General features: G+C 44.5%; 1 protein-coding gene across 1 annotated transcript in view; it reads right to left on the reverse strand.

The window, feature by feature from the left end:
* Nucleotides 1-18,174, reverse strand: part of LOC111153440 (catenin delta 2) — a 1,010,962-nt gene that overhangs the window by 371,872 nt on the left and 620,916 nt on the right. The window contains exon 8 of the mRNA XM_022512459.1: nucleotides 878-1,072. Coding sequence (XP_022368167.1) covers nucleotides 878-1,072 — 195 coding nt within the window. The remainder of the gene's footprint in view (nucleotides 1-877; nucleotides 1,073-18,174) is intronic.

Below are 18,174 nucleotides of genomic sequence, written 5' to 3' on the forward strand. Positions count from 1 at the left end.
TTTCCCATGCCCGAGGCCCTGTTCCAGGGTAACACGGGTCATTTGAAGTGAGGGACAGAGCTCTGCTGTGTGCAAACCGGCAGCATCATATTTTCTAAGTTTACTTAGCCATGGGAGGCTTTGTAATAAGTGTAGTTCTCAACATCTTAATTATATCAATTTTGTAGTTAGATGAAGGCTCTCTAGCACATTTAATCATGACATTTGACCAGTTATTTTGCAAATGGCTACATATTCTGGAAAACACTTGCCTTTCTTCGCCCAGCCTGTGGCTGTGCTCAATTCAAAAAATATATTTAACCCAGGAGAGCCCTGTGGTTGATTGAATCGTAGACAACTGTCGATACTCGACTTTTAAATAATAATTCCATCTGATTCCACCTGATAGCATCTATGAAGTAAATTCTCAGTTGGCCCTACAAGACATGCTTCATTTTTAGTAAATACGGTTTCCCCAAGCTTGCCAACTAGCGAGGCTATTGTTAAAGAACACTTAGATGCCTTAGGCACATGCCTTTTATATCCCGTGTAATGACGAGGCTTTGTTGCAGTACTTAAATTCATTAAATATGTGGATGATGACATACAAAAAATCAGCACTCTTTCTTTCAGTGTGCCTGTTAGACAACAGAAGCATACAACCCTCATTAAACTTCTTTCATTTAAAATATCTTCAGGTAGCTAAACGAGTCGTACTTGGTTTCTCTTTATCATCCCAGACGTTAATGATAGAAGCAGACCATATGCTTGTGAGCAGAGAGGGCACAGATGTGGACGGACACACACACACACACACAGCCCTTTCATGGGGTCCCGAGCCGCCCCCCATGTCCCCGCCCCTATGGACGGGCCACCCAGAGGTGTCTTAAATACACACCTGTGCTCGTGCGGTAAGTGCCCGTGTGTGCTGGCGGCAGAGGGTCCCCCTGGCTCTGGCTGAGACTCCTCATAGGGGGCTTCTGGTAGACGCGATCCTCATAGATGGGGTCTATGTGGTGCTCCGGGGACTGCAGAGCCCGAAGCTCCGGGCCCAGGTGGCCGTGCTGGCTGCTGTACGAGGCCCGCGACCCAGCTGAAAGAAATTAACAGGCGACATTGAGCCCCAACCGACATCCAAACAGAACTCGCTTTAGTAAAGCCATATTTGAATTTGTTTGTTTTTTTTTTTTTTTTTGCACAGAAATGTTGAAATCTGCAGAAAATCAAATGAATAACATGAAATGGCAGCAATATGTCGAGCTAATCGGCTTATCAGCATCACCCAGCTGCCTAGCTCGGCTCCCAAACCTGATCTCCCTATAAGGATGATAATGATTTGGAGACAAAAGCACCCAGCCCTGGGCCGGGGAGACATCGCTAGTCTCGGCCTACCGAACGTGGCCGGCTTCCTCACTAAAGGAACTGGGCGGACCAGTCAGACCTAAAAACCTCTTATTATCCCAGAGCCCTTGCACCTTCAAGTTTGCAGCAGAAATGATAATTTGAAAGGATGACCCAATGAATAAGCCGGGACGGCAAGCCGTCCTGATGGTGTTCCTGAAAAGTGAAGCAGGAGTCCTTCTAGTCAGCAGTTTCCTCCTGGAGAATGAATGGACTGAAATACCCTGACCTACAATGGCCTAATTCCCTGAGAGAAGCAGAGTTTAAAGGAATAGACACGCAAGCCACATTTTTACTCTTACCCGCCGCCAAACCGAAGCGCCTGCGTGTCATTTACCCTCCTCTGAAAAAGGCACAAAGGGCCATCCCTAACTGGTTTAATTCATAAGCTGAGGCTACGCACCCCTGGCCTGGTAGTCTTTGTAAATCATTATCTGTGTCACTTCGTTGCATTGTACGGGGAGAGGTGTCACTTCGAAGCGACGCTGTGGGCCAGGGAGCTTCTGCAGACATGAGCAAAAGAGCATTCCGTGAGGGCTAACAGGCTGACCTGATACCCAGGCAGGAAGACGTTGACTGAGAGCCAGTATTTTCCCCTAGGTACTGTCAGAATCAGAGGAGCCAAAGTGCCCAGAGAATGTTCTCCACCGGGCCAGCTGGGCTGGAGGACACCGAGGGACCAGGAAGGATGTGGGGCAGCAAGGAGAGACGGTTATCGAATGATGGTGAGCAGAGAGCACACACAAGAACCCAGTGAGGCTAATAGCTGGTGCTAGGAAAGACCCTTCGGCTAAGTCTTCAAAGCTGAGATCCAGAAGGCATGCTGGGATTCAACTGCCAGCTGCCTCTGAACGGCCCGAATTCAGAGCTCTCCCTTCCAGTCTGAAGCAACGGGGTTGTGGAATTCCTTGATGTCGCTGGTGTCTGCGGGCAGCTCTGTCTCTGTGAGCTGGTCCAAGGCTTTCCCTAGTGACCACATTAGCGTCAAATTCTTCAATGCTCAGCGACTGTCCTGCTTCCTTGGGATCATGTGACCCCAAGGATTTTAATACTCCCACCGAGAATCTCTGAGGAAAAACCCATTTGAGAGTTCCAAAGTTGCTTGCAGAGAAATCCATTTTAACCTCAGATTTTACACCGGTTGTTTAAATAAACTAAACAGAGCACATCTGAATGACTGAGACAGTGCTGGGAATTCTACGAATTCAGTGTTAATAAAAATTAGGGAATGTTTTGAGGAAAGGGAAGGAAAAGAGCTAGCAAGTTCCTTACCTTTCCGTTTCCTAGTAATTAAATAAGTTCTGATTTAGACAGCATTCAGATGAATGATAGATTCAAAATAACTGTTTTGCATAATTAGGTTCATTGCATCTGATTTATCAAATGCCAACATCACACTGAATATTATCTCATGTTCATAGTTTCCAGGAATATATTTAAGGACGGGATGCCTTGAGTTCCTGCTGTCAATTCTTCCTTCTTCTGAAGGGTTTGATAATATTGCCAAAGATTTAACGAGTGTAAAAGCAAGGAAACAGTCATTGTATCCAAATGTCGTAGAGTTAAATGAAAGTTATCTATCCCTGGTAGATTTAGAGTTGTAACTTTATCACCATTCTTTGACTCTAAGTCTCTAAAAACACCCAAAACAAGCAACCAAAGGATCAGATGATCTTCTGAAGAGTGGCGTGATCTGAGGGCCATGTGAAAATCTTCTGTTATAAGCATTAACTGCAATTGAGGAAACCTACATTAGAACCACGAATCAGACATTAATGACCAAGGGTCCCAGGCAAGGAGCAAGAATCTTAAAGTTTACCTTAGTGTTGCTTTTTAATGGATGATTGCAAAGATCTCAGGAAAGAAGTCCAAAAGGCAAAGAAAGATTAAAATGTCCAAGAAGAGGTGTGATCCTTTTTAGAAAGCATAAATTAAATCTGCAAATTAAAGCTTGCAAACATTTGCTGATCCAGGAGGAAGCCAGCAACAGATCTGTAGGGAGTCCTTGACACGGGAGATGATCATGGAGCTGGAAGGGCTTGTCTCATTCCTCCACACCACACCTTCCTTGGGTCAGAGTCTGGCAGGCATTGTTTTCATCTGACCAGGAATATGAAACCTTTATCACTTCTAGACTGAGGTGCAAACAAATTTCTATATGCTGAGTTTTATATGTGTTGTTCTTATGCACCGGTTAATCCTTACCAATCAATAGATTCACTCACTCGATACATATTGGCTGGGTGTCTGGGGAACCTCAAGAAGTGGACGATGTCAGGATGCTTAAGACAAACAAGGTCCCTGGCCTTGAAAACAAGTCATCCCACTCAAGGAGGTGCAGAGATAAAAGTACGGAAAATAAGAAGGGTAAGGGGAGAACAGACAAGGTGTTGGTGGGGGGACTACTATTTTGATAAGGTGGCCAAAAAAAGTTCCTTTTGCTTATCTGGCATTTCAGCAGAAAACTTAACCTGGCCAGAGAAAGAGCCATAGTGGAGGAAGACCCACGTGTTTCTCTGAGAGAACCAGCAGCAAAAGCAAAGGCCCTCTGTAGGAGATTCATTTCATGGTATTTATAGAAGTGATCTTATTAGGACCTACTTAATCCATATTGTCTTTAAAAAGAAACACAGTCGTGAGTTCGGACAACAACTGGTTGTATGAGCTGAACAGATTTTCTTTTTAACTCAATTTCACAATCCCAGCAACCACATTAGCAAGGGGAGTCGGAATATTCGATGGAAGATCACACCTGGGAAGCTCATGAGAACTGCACAACGCAGAATTCAGCCCAAATTTTACACACACACACACACACACACACACACACACACACACACACACACGAGTCTGAATTTTCGTTCCTTAGAACATGATTAATTCTCAAATCTTCATTTGTTTCCCCAAGAATCATCTGGGGAAAACCCTTTGAAAGACTGATTCCTGGACACAACCCCATAAGATTCAGACTTGGTCCCTCTGAAGAGGTAGAGGCAATGTGTGTTTAATGGGCAACACCTCACTTCATGATTCTGAGAGACGCCTGTTCTAGATAAACTAGGGAGAGAGGAGATAGGCATATTTAAAAGAGAGAGAAAAATAGCTAATATGTTGCAACACTCAATTTATCATTTCTTGCTTTTTCCAAATAATATAATTTACTACTACATTATACCAATTCCTGGACAGAATGGAAGAAGTGCATTCTGGTTTCCATTGGGATCCATTTGCATTCTTCTATCTCCGTACTATCTAATTTATTCCCCTTTCATGTGAATTCACTTGCTCTTGCAAAGAAAAAAGCATCTGCATGCTTTCATTTGGATATATTAATACGAGGTTCTTAAGGACATACTGCCATTAGTCTCTTCTCTTCCAATCCGGGAGCCAGCTGCAGGAGCTCACTGGCAAAGACACGGAAGGAGAAAATGAAGACCTAAATGACACAAAGTTCAGCTGGCCAGAGCAAGCCGACTCAACATGAGTGTGAACCGGAGGCGAGACAAGGGTTTTCGTTTCTGAGATAAAGAACTATGTTCAGAAGAAGAGCTATGAACTTCCTGGGCTATGCAGGAAAGTCCAAAGTAAAATCTCACCATTCAGTTTTCTTAAAAATTGTGAATCTAGTTCATACATCGATGTTTATTAGTGAAACTGCATCTCGGAAGGGCAGAATAGAAATTCCAAAGAGAGCTGTGGTTTCGGAATGGGAAGAGATTTTCCCCTCGCAGATTGCCACCACATCTCTTCCTTATCCAAATACTGATCTCAGGGATATGACCCCTGATGATACATTGACATCTCTGAGTGACGAGGCCGGGCAGCTTGGCCCATGCAGGCAAAAGGCCTGCGCTCTTGGGTAGTTTATGGCCCTGGAAGAGTTATTCTGTGGATTCTGAAACTCTTAGAAATTCTGGCTTGGTGTTTTGTCATGATGAAATTCAAGAGGGAAAATGATACCAAGAAACAAGCACTTTTAGAAATAAAAAAGCAATTTTGGTTAACAATTCAGTATTATAAATGTGTGCTAAGTAAATCGCTGAAAGATACAAATATTACATCCTAGATCTGAGGGATACCTTGCCATAATAAAGACTTAGATTGTTTAATTCTTGGCTTTTGCTTTTGATGCGAATCAAAATTCCAAAACCTACTCCCTACTTTGATGTTAATTCACAAGTTAATTTCAGTATTTGAAGGAGCCCCAAAAGATTTCCTATGTACCTCAAGTTACATCCATGTGCTAAATTTCATTTGCAAATGATCGCTAATTCAGTGAATTAGTTTGACATCTTATCTTAAGTTGTTGCAAATGTTAAAATATATGAACACATTTCCTATACCGGCTATGAGCCATATTTCAGACAGACGTCTGGAAGGGAGACTATTCATATAAACTGAATGATAAAATCTGCATTGGAACCTAATAATTTCAACGTAAGAGGCCATCTGATGATATAAATTGATTCCGTGGAAAGTCTGTTTTGGAAAGCTTTGGAAGATGCCCTCCTGTTTCATCGACTTCATAAATCCTAGATTTTCGTATACTATGGAAACTTTGCTGCTATCACAAATGACTTAAATGCTCATGCGGTTTCTGACAAGGTATAAAACACAGGATTTGTTCCAGTCACTTTGTGATGGGCTTTCTAACTTAATGTAATTATGAAACCTCCCCACACCTCTTACCAAATACTGTAATCTATTGCGACCCCAGTATTTTCCATGGAGAATAACTTAAAAGTGAAAATCACTTGGCCAGGAAGCAGCAATACAGGTGCCCATGGGAGTTGGTCCCCTATAATAGCAGGTGTCCCTCATTCTTGGATTTCCTCTCCAACCACGAGCATTTCTTCCCAAGCTGTGAGAAAAACAGGCTTCTTTTGTCTAATTCCTTTCGTGACAGGCTGGTGTGTGGAAAGTAGCAAGACAGTGGTCACGGGTTATAATGAGTGATGTCTGTTATCTTTGCATTCTTAGGGTGGCCCGTTTCTTTTTTTTTTTGCAGTCGTGGCTTCTGTGTCAGCAGTGGAGAGGATGGAGTACTATGGCAAAAACCACACCCAGCACCGAGTTAAAGAAGAGCCTGCGGAAACACACTTGTCTAAGATGGGGACCAGTACCAGTGACACACGGCAGCTAAATATGGTGGATTGGCACCTGTCCTCGTTGCTGGCTTTTGTTTTATTTCAGGGTAAAAAGGAGCTCCAAATGAAATAGCCATGTATTCAGGGCTTCTCTGAATGCCATCGTCATGGGTCTCCTGATTAAAATTTTGGTTCTGACTCAGTGGCAGTTGGGGAGGCCCTGAGGTTCTGCATTTCTAACAAGTTCTCTGGCAATGCTGGTGGTGCTAGTCTGCAGACCATCCTTTGAGAAGCCAGGGCATCCTAGTTTAGCTGCGGACACATTATCTTGATGGCTAGAGGACTTCAACCTTGGCATCCTTCTGCAGCCATATGGTTTCCTGATTTTTCCCAGCCTTAGGAAGCAAGCATGAGGTGCAGGTGCAAGGTGTAGCCAGATGATGGACCCTGGAACCTGGCTTCAGTGTGTGGCTGTGCCGGCCGCTACATGTGGGCATCGTACTGGCTGCCTTGGTTTGCCTTGGCTGGGGTCAGGCTTCCCCACATGGGATGCTGCAGAGTGACTGATCTTAGCTCTAGGTGCCCAAGGCCCAGACACTAAGGGATGTGTAAAAGGCTTTGTGAGAAGGCTAGCTTCTAAGGGAAAAACAACAACAACAACAACAACAACAAAAAACAAAAAAAACACAAAAACATCTTTCCTGCAGAGGGCAGACTTTTTGTTATCTGGGTGGGCTGGAGTGTGTTTGCTGCTTTGCTATGCTTCCCGGTGGATTCTGGGGAAGCAGGTATCTAGGTTCCCTGCCTGCCACAGTGCCTGCCTATGTACGGGTTCGGCTCGGTGCTTCTCAACCCTGGGAGGACATACGTGGCATTCACCTGGAAGGCTTTTTAACAGTACTGCTGCTGGGGATCCACTCCAGACTTCTGAAGTAGGACCTGAGGGGATGAGCCCAGAGACCGAAAGGGCTCAAACCCTTCCTAGGTGTCTCTAGGAAGGGCTCTAGCTCTCGATGGTCAGGGTCAGAGCTGGTAGATTTGGGGCCAGGTTTGGGGTCTTGAAGAATGCATGTCAAGATTTGGTCTTCAGCAGAGTCCCTAAGGCTGGAGATTTAAAACATTCATAGAAGTATCCATTCTTGAATGTGGCGGGAGGGAGTAACCCCTCTTGGAGGGAGGTGGAGTTTCTGAACTTTGCAGGAAAGCCACCCCCTGCCAAGTTCACAGACTACAGACACGCACATCCTGCAGGGCATTTCCTGCCTCTCCCATTCCTCTCACTTCTGTGGGTCCTCAGAAAATGTCTTTCGGTTGAACGCCATGTGATGTCTGGGCAGGGACACTGGGGCTGGGGGATGCCGGATTTCCTACCTCTGGTGAGCCTGGGGCCCTTGCAGTGACAATCACAAATCCTGTGAGCACTGAGAAATCTTTCTGACAGTAACTTCCCTGTAACCACAACGATCCCAGTAAGAGACGTTTGGGAAGAAGTTGATAGAATGACATCCAGAAACACTCCACCTGGACACCTCAAGTCCTCAGCAGACACATAGCAGATAAGAAATTAGCAGGGGTGAACTGTGAATTGTAACACCTTTGTATAGAAGGGCAACGGTAATTTGCCTTCAGACTTGTAATTAAAGTCTTCTGACATTAACTTGTAAACAAGTTTAATCTGTGAATGCTAATTTTACCCCGGAGGGGGTCTCCTGTTTAAAATTTGCATCTAACTATATCTCCACCCTGAGAGTGAAAGCCCTGTTCTGGGTGGAACTGACAGCAGCCGGACGCATGGCTACCTATTGTCCTAATTAACTAGTGATGCGGAGCGGTCTATGATTTGGTGCTTTATTAATTAGTCACTTGCCAGAGTTTTTAATGGCCAGTCTCATATTCACATAGATGCTCTTCTCTATCAACAAGGCAGATAAAATTCAATGAGTGTCATTTTATTTCTCGACAGCTGCTTCTCAATACCCCATCAGTGCAATACACGAACAGTACATCTGTGGTCTGGCTTCAGGACCTAATTACTATGGGTAACGATGGATATTTCCATGGAAAGGAGCCAAAACAAGGTGCTCCTGACCCATCTTTTTTTGTTGAGATGCAAAGCAGGACAGACAGACTAACTTTGGCTTCTAAAGACCACAAGTCTTCAGAACTGAAGCAGAGTTTTCATTGTTTGTTGTATGTGCACATCGAAGGGCACAGGAGGAACTCTCAATGCATAGACAAGGAGAAAGGCTTTATCAGACAAAAGTGGGCTTAAGTAGTTGTCTTCATTAAGTGGTTTAAATATTTTGTAATGTACATGAACTAAGCTGTTTAGCATCTCAGCATCTCAAACTCAGGTCTTTTTTTTTTTTTTTTTTAATCAGATTGAATTAGCTATACCACAGAGAGGCTGTACAAATTCCTTTCCAGAGATTATTTAGCTTTTATAATGCAAAGTTAAAATGTATTCTTCCTGTATCATTCTCCTACTCCTTTATGTATCTGACTAACACCCACAAAGAGGCTCTGCTGGTAATTCCAGAAGAAGATACCATTGACTTTCAACATAATTTATGGGGGGGGGGGATGAAAGTAGACTGCTTCACAGATTACTCATGCTCTATATTTACATTTTTTAAGTCCCTTGAATCAACACTTTATTTAATTTTCTCATTTTACTTGACATAATATTTGGCAGGTAAGAAGAGAGTCTGAGAAGAGACGTTCTGTTGTATAATAAATAGTTTTAAGGAGGATTAAAAATTTTTCTTCATTCTTTTCTGGTTAAAAGCTTTAATAATTGTGTGTTTTAGAATCTAATCAGTAACTACATTCTATATGCATAATTATCACTGGAATACCGTTCCATTTATTAAAAAATTAATTCTCTCATACAAGGCAACTCTGATGAGACCTCTATGTAGTTATAATTCTCCTACCCTATTTCTCACCCATTCTCTCTATCCAAAGAAGTTACGACTGCACCACCAATTCGTATGGCTTGGTAGTGATGTAGGTAATGCTTTCCCAGTAAAGAAATGGATCTGTGTTGACTCATGCAGTGCAAAACAAATACTATGTATTTGCTAGAAGGCTGTCAAGGTGACGGGGACTGTTTGTGGTCATGTCAACAATGACCGACTAATTGGTTCAGTCATGGAGGGACCGTAGTATGATATGCTTCTAACCAGCTGAGTGTATGAGTGTAAGACCCGAGTACCTGTGTGTGTGTGTGTGTGTGTGTGTGTGTGTGTATTTTCTTCATTCTAAAGAGAAATGTATACAGACTTCCCTTTTCTGCATCAGTTATTAAAGGGAAGCTTATCTTGTAAAGGAGGTTTTGACTTTATCACATTGTCAGTCCATTCTAGGGGAGCTGAAAGGCTGAAGTCAGAAACACCAGGAAATGCAGACAACAGCTAAGATTCATTGTGGGCAAGGGACCTCTGTCACGGCACAGCACCTGTGTGCCCAGATACCATCTAGGAAGCCCAACAGGACAAAAATCAATGCTATCAGATTTATTTGAAGATACTTATAGAGCAAGCAGAAATTTGAGGGACCACTAAAGTCCACTCAACCAAAATAATTAAAGAGTTTTCTTTGGGTTCCCAAGTTTCTCTACCTGCAGGATCCTGGCCAGGTCCTCAGTATACAGACCCCACAGAATAGGCATAATCTGTTGTTTTTTTTTTTTAAAGATTCTATTTATTTATTTGACAGACAGAGATCACAAGTAGGCAGAGAGGCAGGCAGAGAGAGGAGGAAGCAGGTTCCCCGCTGAGCAGAGAGCCCGATGTGGGGCTCGATCCCAGGACCCTGAGATAATGACCTGAGCCGAAGGCAGAGGCCCTAACCCACTGAGCCACCCAGGCGCCCCCGTAATCTGTTTTTTATGATCTCTTCTCGAGAGCTGTGTACAGAGCTGCTTGCTCTATAGGTTGGCCTGTGACATTCCACGAACTGCTGTCCCTGCCTCTGTGAGTGCAGCAACCCACCGCCTAAAAGATCGAGGAAGCCACTTTCTAAAGAGTTGGGAAACTCAGAGATGAGGAAACAGACATTTTATCTTAACGATGTTTGAGAGGCATTGAACCGAGTCTCTCTGGCAGTGGTTGGTACGTTTTTAATGGCTCCCTCATCCTGAGAACTTGGAATTGCTGTGCTCCTCTCTAGGCTACGGACGACTTCCGGTTATCAGTGGGATGTAACACCTGCACCGGACGGTGGTCAGTCAAAAATATCTGTGGAAGGGTTCCTGGGCGGGGGGAGGGGGGCGCTCAGTGAGTAGAGCACATGATCCTTGATCTTGGAGTTGTAAGTTCGAGCCCCAAGTTGGGTGGAGAGGTCACTTAAAACTAAAATCTTGAGAAATGCATTTGTTGAACACCTACTAGAAGAGGCTTGCTGAGGAGCTCTGAAACACGCAGGGTCTCATTAGCTTCCCTCGGAGAGCCCACAGGCCCACGATTCAAATGCTCCGCCTGGACTGCAAGGGAATTCAGGGTATTTTCTGCTTCGTATCAAAATCAGTTCTTCGGCAATACCCAGCACCACAATAAACACGTACAAACGCATGTGGGATCAGGCTTTAGAGATTCCAGGTATGTCGTGTTATTCCACGAGAAATGCAAAATTTTACATGTATCTATAAATACATAAGTGTATTTATAGTATATAAATATATAAGTGTATAAGTGTACATATAGTAATTTTGTCCTATTTTTAATATGCAAAATATGATCAGCAAAAATGGTAGGTATTAGAACATATATACATGAAGTAAATACAGGGCAAATTCTTAACAACTGCAAAATGCACCTTAGTTAAATACAGTGGCAGGAGGGATTTTGATGTAGCCTTGGCAGCAAACTGCGTTTTGAGAGATGTTTAAGTTATTAATTATTTAAGGCTATTTGTACATCTACTAAAATAGCTGGTCTCCACATAATCCCGGTTGCTTAGATAAAAAGAAAATAAATACTGAAAGGCATTGTGTTTATTAAGGTAGACCTCTCCGTTAACATGCACCATCCAACTGGTGCTCCCATGTGAAGTGAGTGGCGAGCACGGATGTCCGTTTGCTCAAATTAACCGACACCTGGAACCTAAAAGGAGTAATCAATGAAAACTGACCCAGGAATATTTTACCTCCATTGTCCTGCTGATTTGAAGTTCAGCAGCACGGAGCCTGGAGAGCAGGAGAAACCCCTCACCCCGGGTGGGACATCCGCCAGGCTCTCCCCATGGCTGAGTCCTGGGGACCCGGACAGGAAAGCACAGTGGGCATGGCCAAGAGCGAACAGTACACCTGTGTTCTGGCTTCCAGACCTAATTACTCTGTGTGCGTCTCCACACATAGTCTCCTCGCATTCTGTCGTTCCCCTCCCCGATGGCACAGTAGATCTCAAAGTGGCTGCCCGGTAGACACCCGTTTCTGCTTGCCACCTCTCCGATCTGCAGTGCTGAGGAAACGAGATGGATTCTCAGGGTTCAGGACCAGCAAAGCTTTTGGTGGCACGTAGCCTGGTCTGGTTCTCAAAGAGGGAGAAGGGAATTGCCCGTGAGTTGGTCCACTTCAGGGGCGGGGGGAGCAGAACTGGTCCCATTTTAATCTGCTTCTCTTCAAACTTCCCCCACACCCTCATCCTGCCTCCAATCAATGTCTCAAATGTCCACGTGCAGGCTTCTGGGATCCTTGACCTCAAGTGAAAAGAAGCTTACAGGGCCTTCCAGATAATTTATGCTTTCAAAAAATGTCTCATGACCCCTTATTTAAAAAAAAAAAAAAAAAAAAGTGAGGGCTCCTGGGCAGCTCAGTCAGTTAAGCAGCCGCCTTTGGCTCAGGTGATGATCTCAGGGTCCTGGGGTCAAGTCCAGCATCACGTTCCCTGCTCAGCGGAGAGTCTGCTCCTCCCTCTGCCCTTCCTCCTTCTCATGCTTTTTCTCTCTCAAATAGATAGATAGATAGATAGATAAATAAAATTTTCAGAAAAATGATAAAAAGATTTTTTTAAAAGTGGGATAAAGAAATCCTTCTCAGGAAAGCTGTCACTAGCTCCCCAATGCCTCCCCAATGTGGTCAGACCTTCTCCGAGGGAATGCAGGAGAGCAGACGCTAGACAGTGTGCAGCCGGCATGCCGTCAGTGCCCACGCCTGACCTTAAAGCCACCAGGACTCATCACCACTGGACAGCTCATTCATAACTGAGACCCGACCCTCCCAAGCTATAGGTCTCTTGTGTTTGCATCTGTCACAGCGGTGTTCTGTTCAACCCAACCTCAGATGCTGCCTCCACCAATAATTGTTTCCTTTCCTGATCTCCCCATTAGGATGTGCCTTTTGGGATGCTCCAGGCCTCGGGCCTCTCCCCTAGCTCGTATCACAATGACATAGTATTATATAAGCTACTTTGGAACTAATGGCACTCCTACCCTCCTTCCAGTCCTAAAAGACCCCTGAAATGATCACTTCCATCTTATTTACATCTGACATTCCAGTAGAGCTTGGCTGGTGCCATGGTTGTCCACAGTAACAATAGTTAAAATCCACTGAGTCCTTTAATGTGGGCGTGTTAATGAACAAGTGGTAGGAAGTGCTCCATCTTATATGATCCTTGTGATGTCTTGTGTAATTGTCATAGTACTGTTATCCCTTCAGTACTGTTATCCCCACTGAAGGATACACAATCTCAGAGAGGGCCCATTTTGTTCCCCAAACAGGCCAAGCATGATTTCAGCTCAGGACCTTTGCACTAGCTGTTCCCTCTGCCTGGGCCATTCCTCTCCAGATACACACATAGCTTCCTATCTCACTGCTTCAAGGGTTTGCTCAATAGACACCCTATCATGGAGAGGTTCCCACCTGCCCCACCCTCCGACATCCCTACTCTTTTTCCCCATGACTCTTCATACTATAGGATATCCGACCCACAGTAGACCATACCTCCAAGGTTTACGCCTGTTGTTTACAGACGTGTGTCCACCACCTAGAACACTCAGCACAAAACAGGCACTCAGGAAAGACTTGTTGAATTGAACTCAACTATCTAAGGTAACTTATGGAACCAACTAGTAACAGACACACACGTCTGCCTGGCCTCAACCATGCTCTTAACCATCGCCTCCTGGATTTGTAGAACCCAAAGCAATGCAAGAGCAATTCTTCTTTCCTCATCTGCAATTACACTCATTATTCTTCCTCGTTCTTTCACTCGTTCAGCCCTCAGATACTAAAATTACCCAGACTCTTTGGGACTTAGGCCAACATTCACAACTGTCAACGTGTAGGTGGCAGGTCCCACCTTTCCTTGTTTGCTAGCTTACTGCCCAGCTATGTCCTCCCCGCCCCGCACGCCCCCAGACTTCTCCGCAACACCCTGCTGGTCAGCATGCACTGTTTCCTGGGCACCGTGTTCTCGCGTTTTATGCCCTTATTCACCTGGGACACATCCACCGAATGCTGCAACGTTCCAGGAAAGGGGCATAGGAAATCCATTTTATCGGTACCAGCAAGACTGAAAACATTTGATTCTGCCTTTAGTTGGATAATTTAGATGGGTAAATCTAGGTATAGATTTCAGGTTAAAAATAACTTTTGCTCAGAACTTTAAGGGCATCACCTGGTTGTTCTTTACTCCTCCCCCTCCACCAGTGTTGCTAATGCAAATCTGGAGGCATCTGTTTTATTAACCTCCAGTGGCCTTAGGGTGTTTATGTTGGGGCTTTGAAATTTCATGGCATAGAATGGGGAAATGTCCTATTCTGAGCAGGAGAGCGTTTCCTGTGAAGGTACAGGTCCCTCAGCCCTGAGGAACGGTGGCCGTGTTACTTCTTGGGTAGCTTGCTTCCCTCCATTCTCTTTCTGGGGCTCCAGTGTTAGATTTCTTGGCTGTGTCTTGTGTGCATTATCATTGCATTACTCTCAGAGCTTCTGTCTCCTTGCCGATATGGCTACCTTCGGAGGACTCGATTTCCTTGACTATTTCCCACTCATTCTATCAAATGTTTTATTTGGGAAGTGATATTTTTGCAGCCTATAAAGATTTTCTTGTTCTTTGATCCTCTCATGTATCAGCCAGTTCTTATTTAACAAACACAAAATCTTCTTAAATCCTTCTCAGTACCGATTCTAAAGTTTTTCCTTGTTTCCTTTAATCTCTTTTGTTCTGTAAATTATGTGTTTCTTCTGAGAGGTGGTTCATTTTCCTATTTCTTTTTTTTTCATGTCACTAATTCCCCCCAACTCCTCAGTAATCCCTACTAATTTATCATATTTCAGAAAGAAAAAACAGGCCGTTGTTTCTCCTACTACAACATAAATGGAAGTATTCCCCACTAAACAACCCTGAGTTAGAATTCATGACGGGGAGGGTTGGCGTCCTTCCTTGAGCATGAGGGGGTGAAGGGCAGCCCAGGCTTGTTCCAGCACACCGTCCACATGCCTGTGTAATTCAAACTTCGTCTAGGCCACCCGCAGCCAAGCCAGAGCCTAACTTTCTCAGTTTGTCCAGTTTCTTCAGGAGACCACGCCTGTGCTTCCCTTCGAGTAAGCACTGGCCGCAGGGTCACCATCTTGGTAGCAGAGAGGGTATGTGAGTGGGAGGAAGAAGCTGACTTCAAGTTGGGGCAAGCACCGACTTCCAGTGAATCCCTCCATCGTTAGCCCCATGTCTCTCCCCAGATCCCAGCTCAACTCTGACAACTGAGCCTGTCTAAGAACTCACAGAAGACCGCCATGATGACAGAGCTGATTCTTGGGAGAAAATTCTGTTTTAATTGCTCATCACTCCTATCTATTTTGCTGTGTTTTTGTGTCTCTTAGGGCTTACCCATTGTAATTTTGTACTTTTTTTTTTTTTTTTTTTTTCTGAGGGTCTGGACAGAGGGGAGCCCAATGCATGGACAGAGTGTGCCATCCTGAACCACTGTCCAAGACTCAGTCTCATTTTTTAATTTATATTTTCCTAATTAAAGTCATATAAGTGTCGGTGATACTGGAGAGGCTTTGTTAGAATTCTACATAAAGTTGTCACTTTCCTACAAAGGTACAAAAAAGACCTGTTTGCCCCGCTTTAACTAACAAGGCTGCCATGTGGTGGGAAGGGAAGGTATTAGTTTCTGTGGATCAAAAGAAAAGACATCAGGTAGGCCTTTTGGGGCACCCAGCATCCCAAACACTTAGTTCCAGGTCCAGCCACTAACTTATTATAATGGGATGCTAAAATGACAGTCTCCCTTGCTGCCACTTTGGCGTGGACGTAGAGAGGACGGAAATCAGACGCCGAAACAAGAGTGACTTTATGAAGACTGTCTGATCACCATTTCTGTCCATCCTGAGCTCTAGGAAGATGGAGGCAGGGGTCCACAAGTACAGAGGACATTTGCTGAAGACATTTTCATCTCCGTGCACTCTGAGGGAAAGTGTGGAAACAGCGGGCTTCCACGAGACCACTGGGGTGTGAGTTCCCTGCTTGTAAAAACAGGTTCCAGAACTCTAAAGGCCAAACAGCTGATGGAACAATCACCTTGTTGGCGGAGGCAGGGGAGGATGGTTGGGAGGCAGGAGAGAGACTATATTAGGTGCTCGTCTAGAACACAGCTCGGACTGGGCTTGGAGAGCCAGAACTTCTGAGGAAGAAGCTGCGCCTGAGGGGCATGGCCAGCAGGGAATGCCCTGGAACTTCTGAGACTGAGGAGGAGACCCCAGGGAGGTCTATGTCCAACCCCACCCCACCAGGAAGTGCTGGTTGAAAACTAGCCGTTGCCGCCCTTGAAAGAAGATTAAAGTGTTGACTTATATCACAGGCTGATCACATTCAAATTAGTAAATCTAAACTAGAAATTTTTATTTTACTTACAGGTGAGCAGAAAGTTCACAAAAACTGATGGAATGATTGTCCACTGTCAGGGAAAGATCACCTCCAGGAAATGCGACTGAAAGGAGCAGTGGCAGCCAGACACTGTGTTGCATTCGGCCCACGCCCCCAGGGTTGTGTGTTAAACAAACTTGCTCATTATTTGGGTAGAATTCCAGTTTCCTCTGAAACCTGACAGCGGAACCTGCAAAGCTTTTACATGGAATTGGGTGAGGCTTCTCCCTTTCTTACAACAGGTGCACCCGGCTTCATTAACAAGCCGAAGAATGGAGCGGAAATCACCAAATATTCGGCATTTGGGATCTCTATCTAGTATGTGAGACTCTAAATACTCAGTTTAAGTCCATTTGGCAGAGGTCAGAGATGGACATGCCTTGACCAAACTCTTGTCCCTATGAAGCCAATTTTGACTGTAATCACTGGTTAAGAATTTGCCTTTAATTCATTTCATTTTTTTGCCTGAAAATAAGCGTCTGAGGTTTGACTTAACTTTAATATGTATTTACAACTCAGATTTCTCCTTCTAATAGGATTAATTTTACTCTAAAGCAGAAAATGAAAGTCTCATGCTGTTTCCTTTACAAAAGAGAACAAAAAAACAGGTACTGGTAAAGTCATATTGAACAGGATATTGACACATTGTTGAGATATTTTTTGCTTCCTTCAAAATCGCTAGTTACTTAAATAAGTTAAAAACTGGCACTGTATTTCAATATTCTTGGTGTTTCTCTTTGATAACAAAAAAATACACTGCCTCTACCCCTGTATCATGCACATTTAAGAGTTTAGAGAAGCTGGACTCAAAAGTGATCTAGGTTCAAATTACATCCCCCTCATTTCGAAGCCAAGTAACTCCAGGTAAGGAATTTCTTACCGAAAAGCCTCAGTTTCCAAATCTGTAGGATGCGGCAAAAATCACACCTTCCTCCTTAAGTGGTTGGAAACCACGAGATACAGTTTGCAAAGTGTCCAACACAATGCCCATACGGCAGTATGGGGTTTTTAAAAACATACTTTTATTCATCATGCACTAAGGGAATAAATTTAACTCTTAAACTCTCAAAAAGAAAAAAAAAATTAAGCAACCTATCTGTCAAGGGAGAGATGTAAGAACTAGTTATGCTGTTTATTTAGCTTTCTTCCTCTACCAGTTGTAAGTCATGATTATTGAACAGCCACATTGCAAAACAGGTGTGTGGAGGGGATGGGGGGTGGGGGGCAGGAGGAGTTGCTACAACTAGCCCCAGGAGCAGGGATGGGCTACTCCAATGCCTTCCCAAGTGTTTCCCTGCCTGCTTCTTGTAAATCTACCCTCCACTCAGTTCCCGGAATGGAATTTTTAACGTGCAAACAGGATCATGTCAGCTGTCTGAGGGAGGGGCGAAATTACACGCCTTTTACTACTCTACTCATCTCCTCTACTCTCTACTCCCCCATCCCCGCCCCAACCCCGCACCCTCTCCCCCATGACCTCTACCATCCATTTCTGGCACAGGAAACCCTGATCTGCTGGCACTCTCTACCCATCTCCCTCCTTACCCCTCCCTCACCACCTTCTCTACTCTTGAACTTGGTTCCAGCTACCATTCCACACTCATTCCGTCCATACCACTCAGCTCTGGAGCTACCACATCAAGGAGGCATCCACAGCCCACATCTGACACCACTGTAAGATGTCCCTGTAGGAGGGTCCCCCAGAGCCCACATCTACTGGATCCCAGCACAGGGGGTAAGATTGTCCATTCATGTCTGTTCTGAAACCAGGACTCTTGAGGGCAAAGATGATCTCTCATCCATGTTTGTCCAGCACAGACATGGATACGTTTTCAGAC

This window comes from Enhydra lutris, unplaced genomic scaffold (assembly GCF_002288905.1).
Source record: "Enhydra lutris kenyoni isolate GAN:26980312 unplaced genomic scaffold, ASM228890v2 scaffoldscaffold32, whole genome shotgun sequence".
Lineage (NCBI taxonomy): Eukaryota > Metazoa > Chordata > Mammalia > Carnivora > Mustelidae > Enhydra > Enhydra lutris.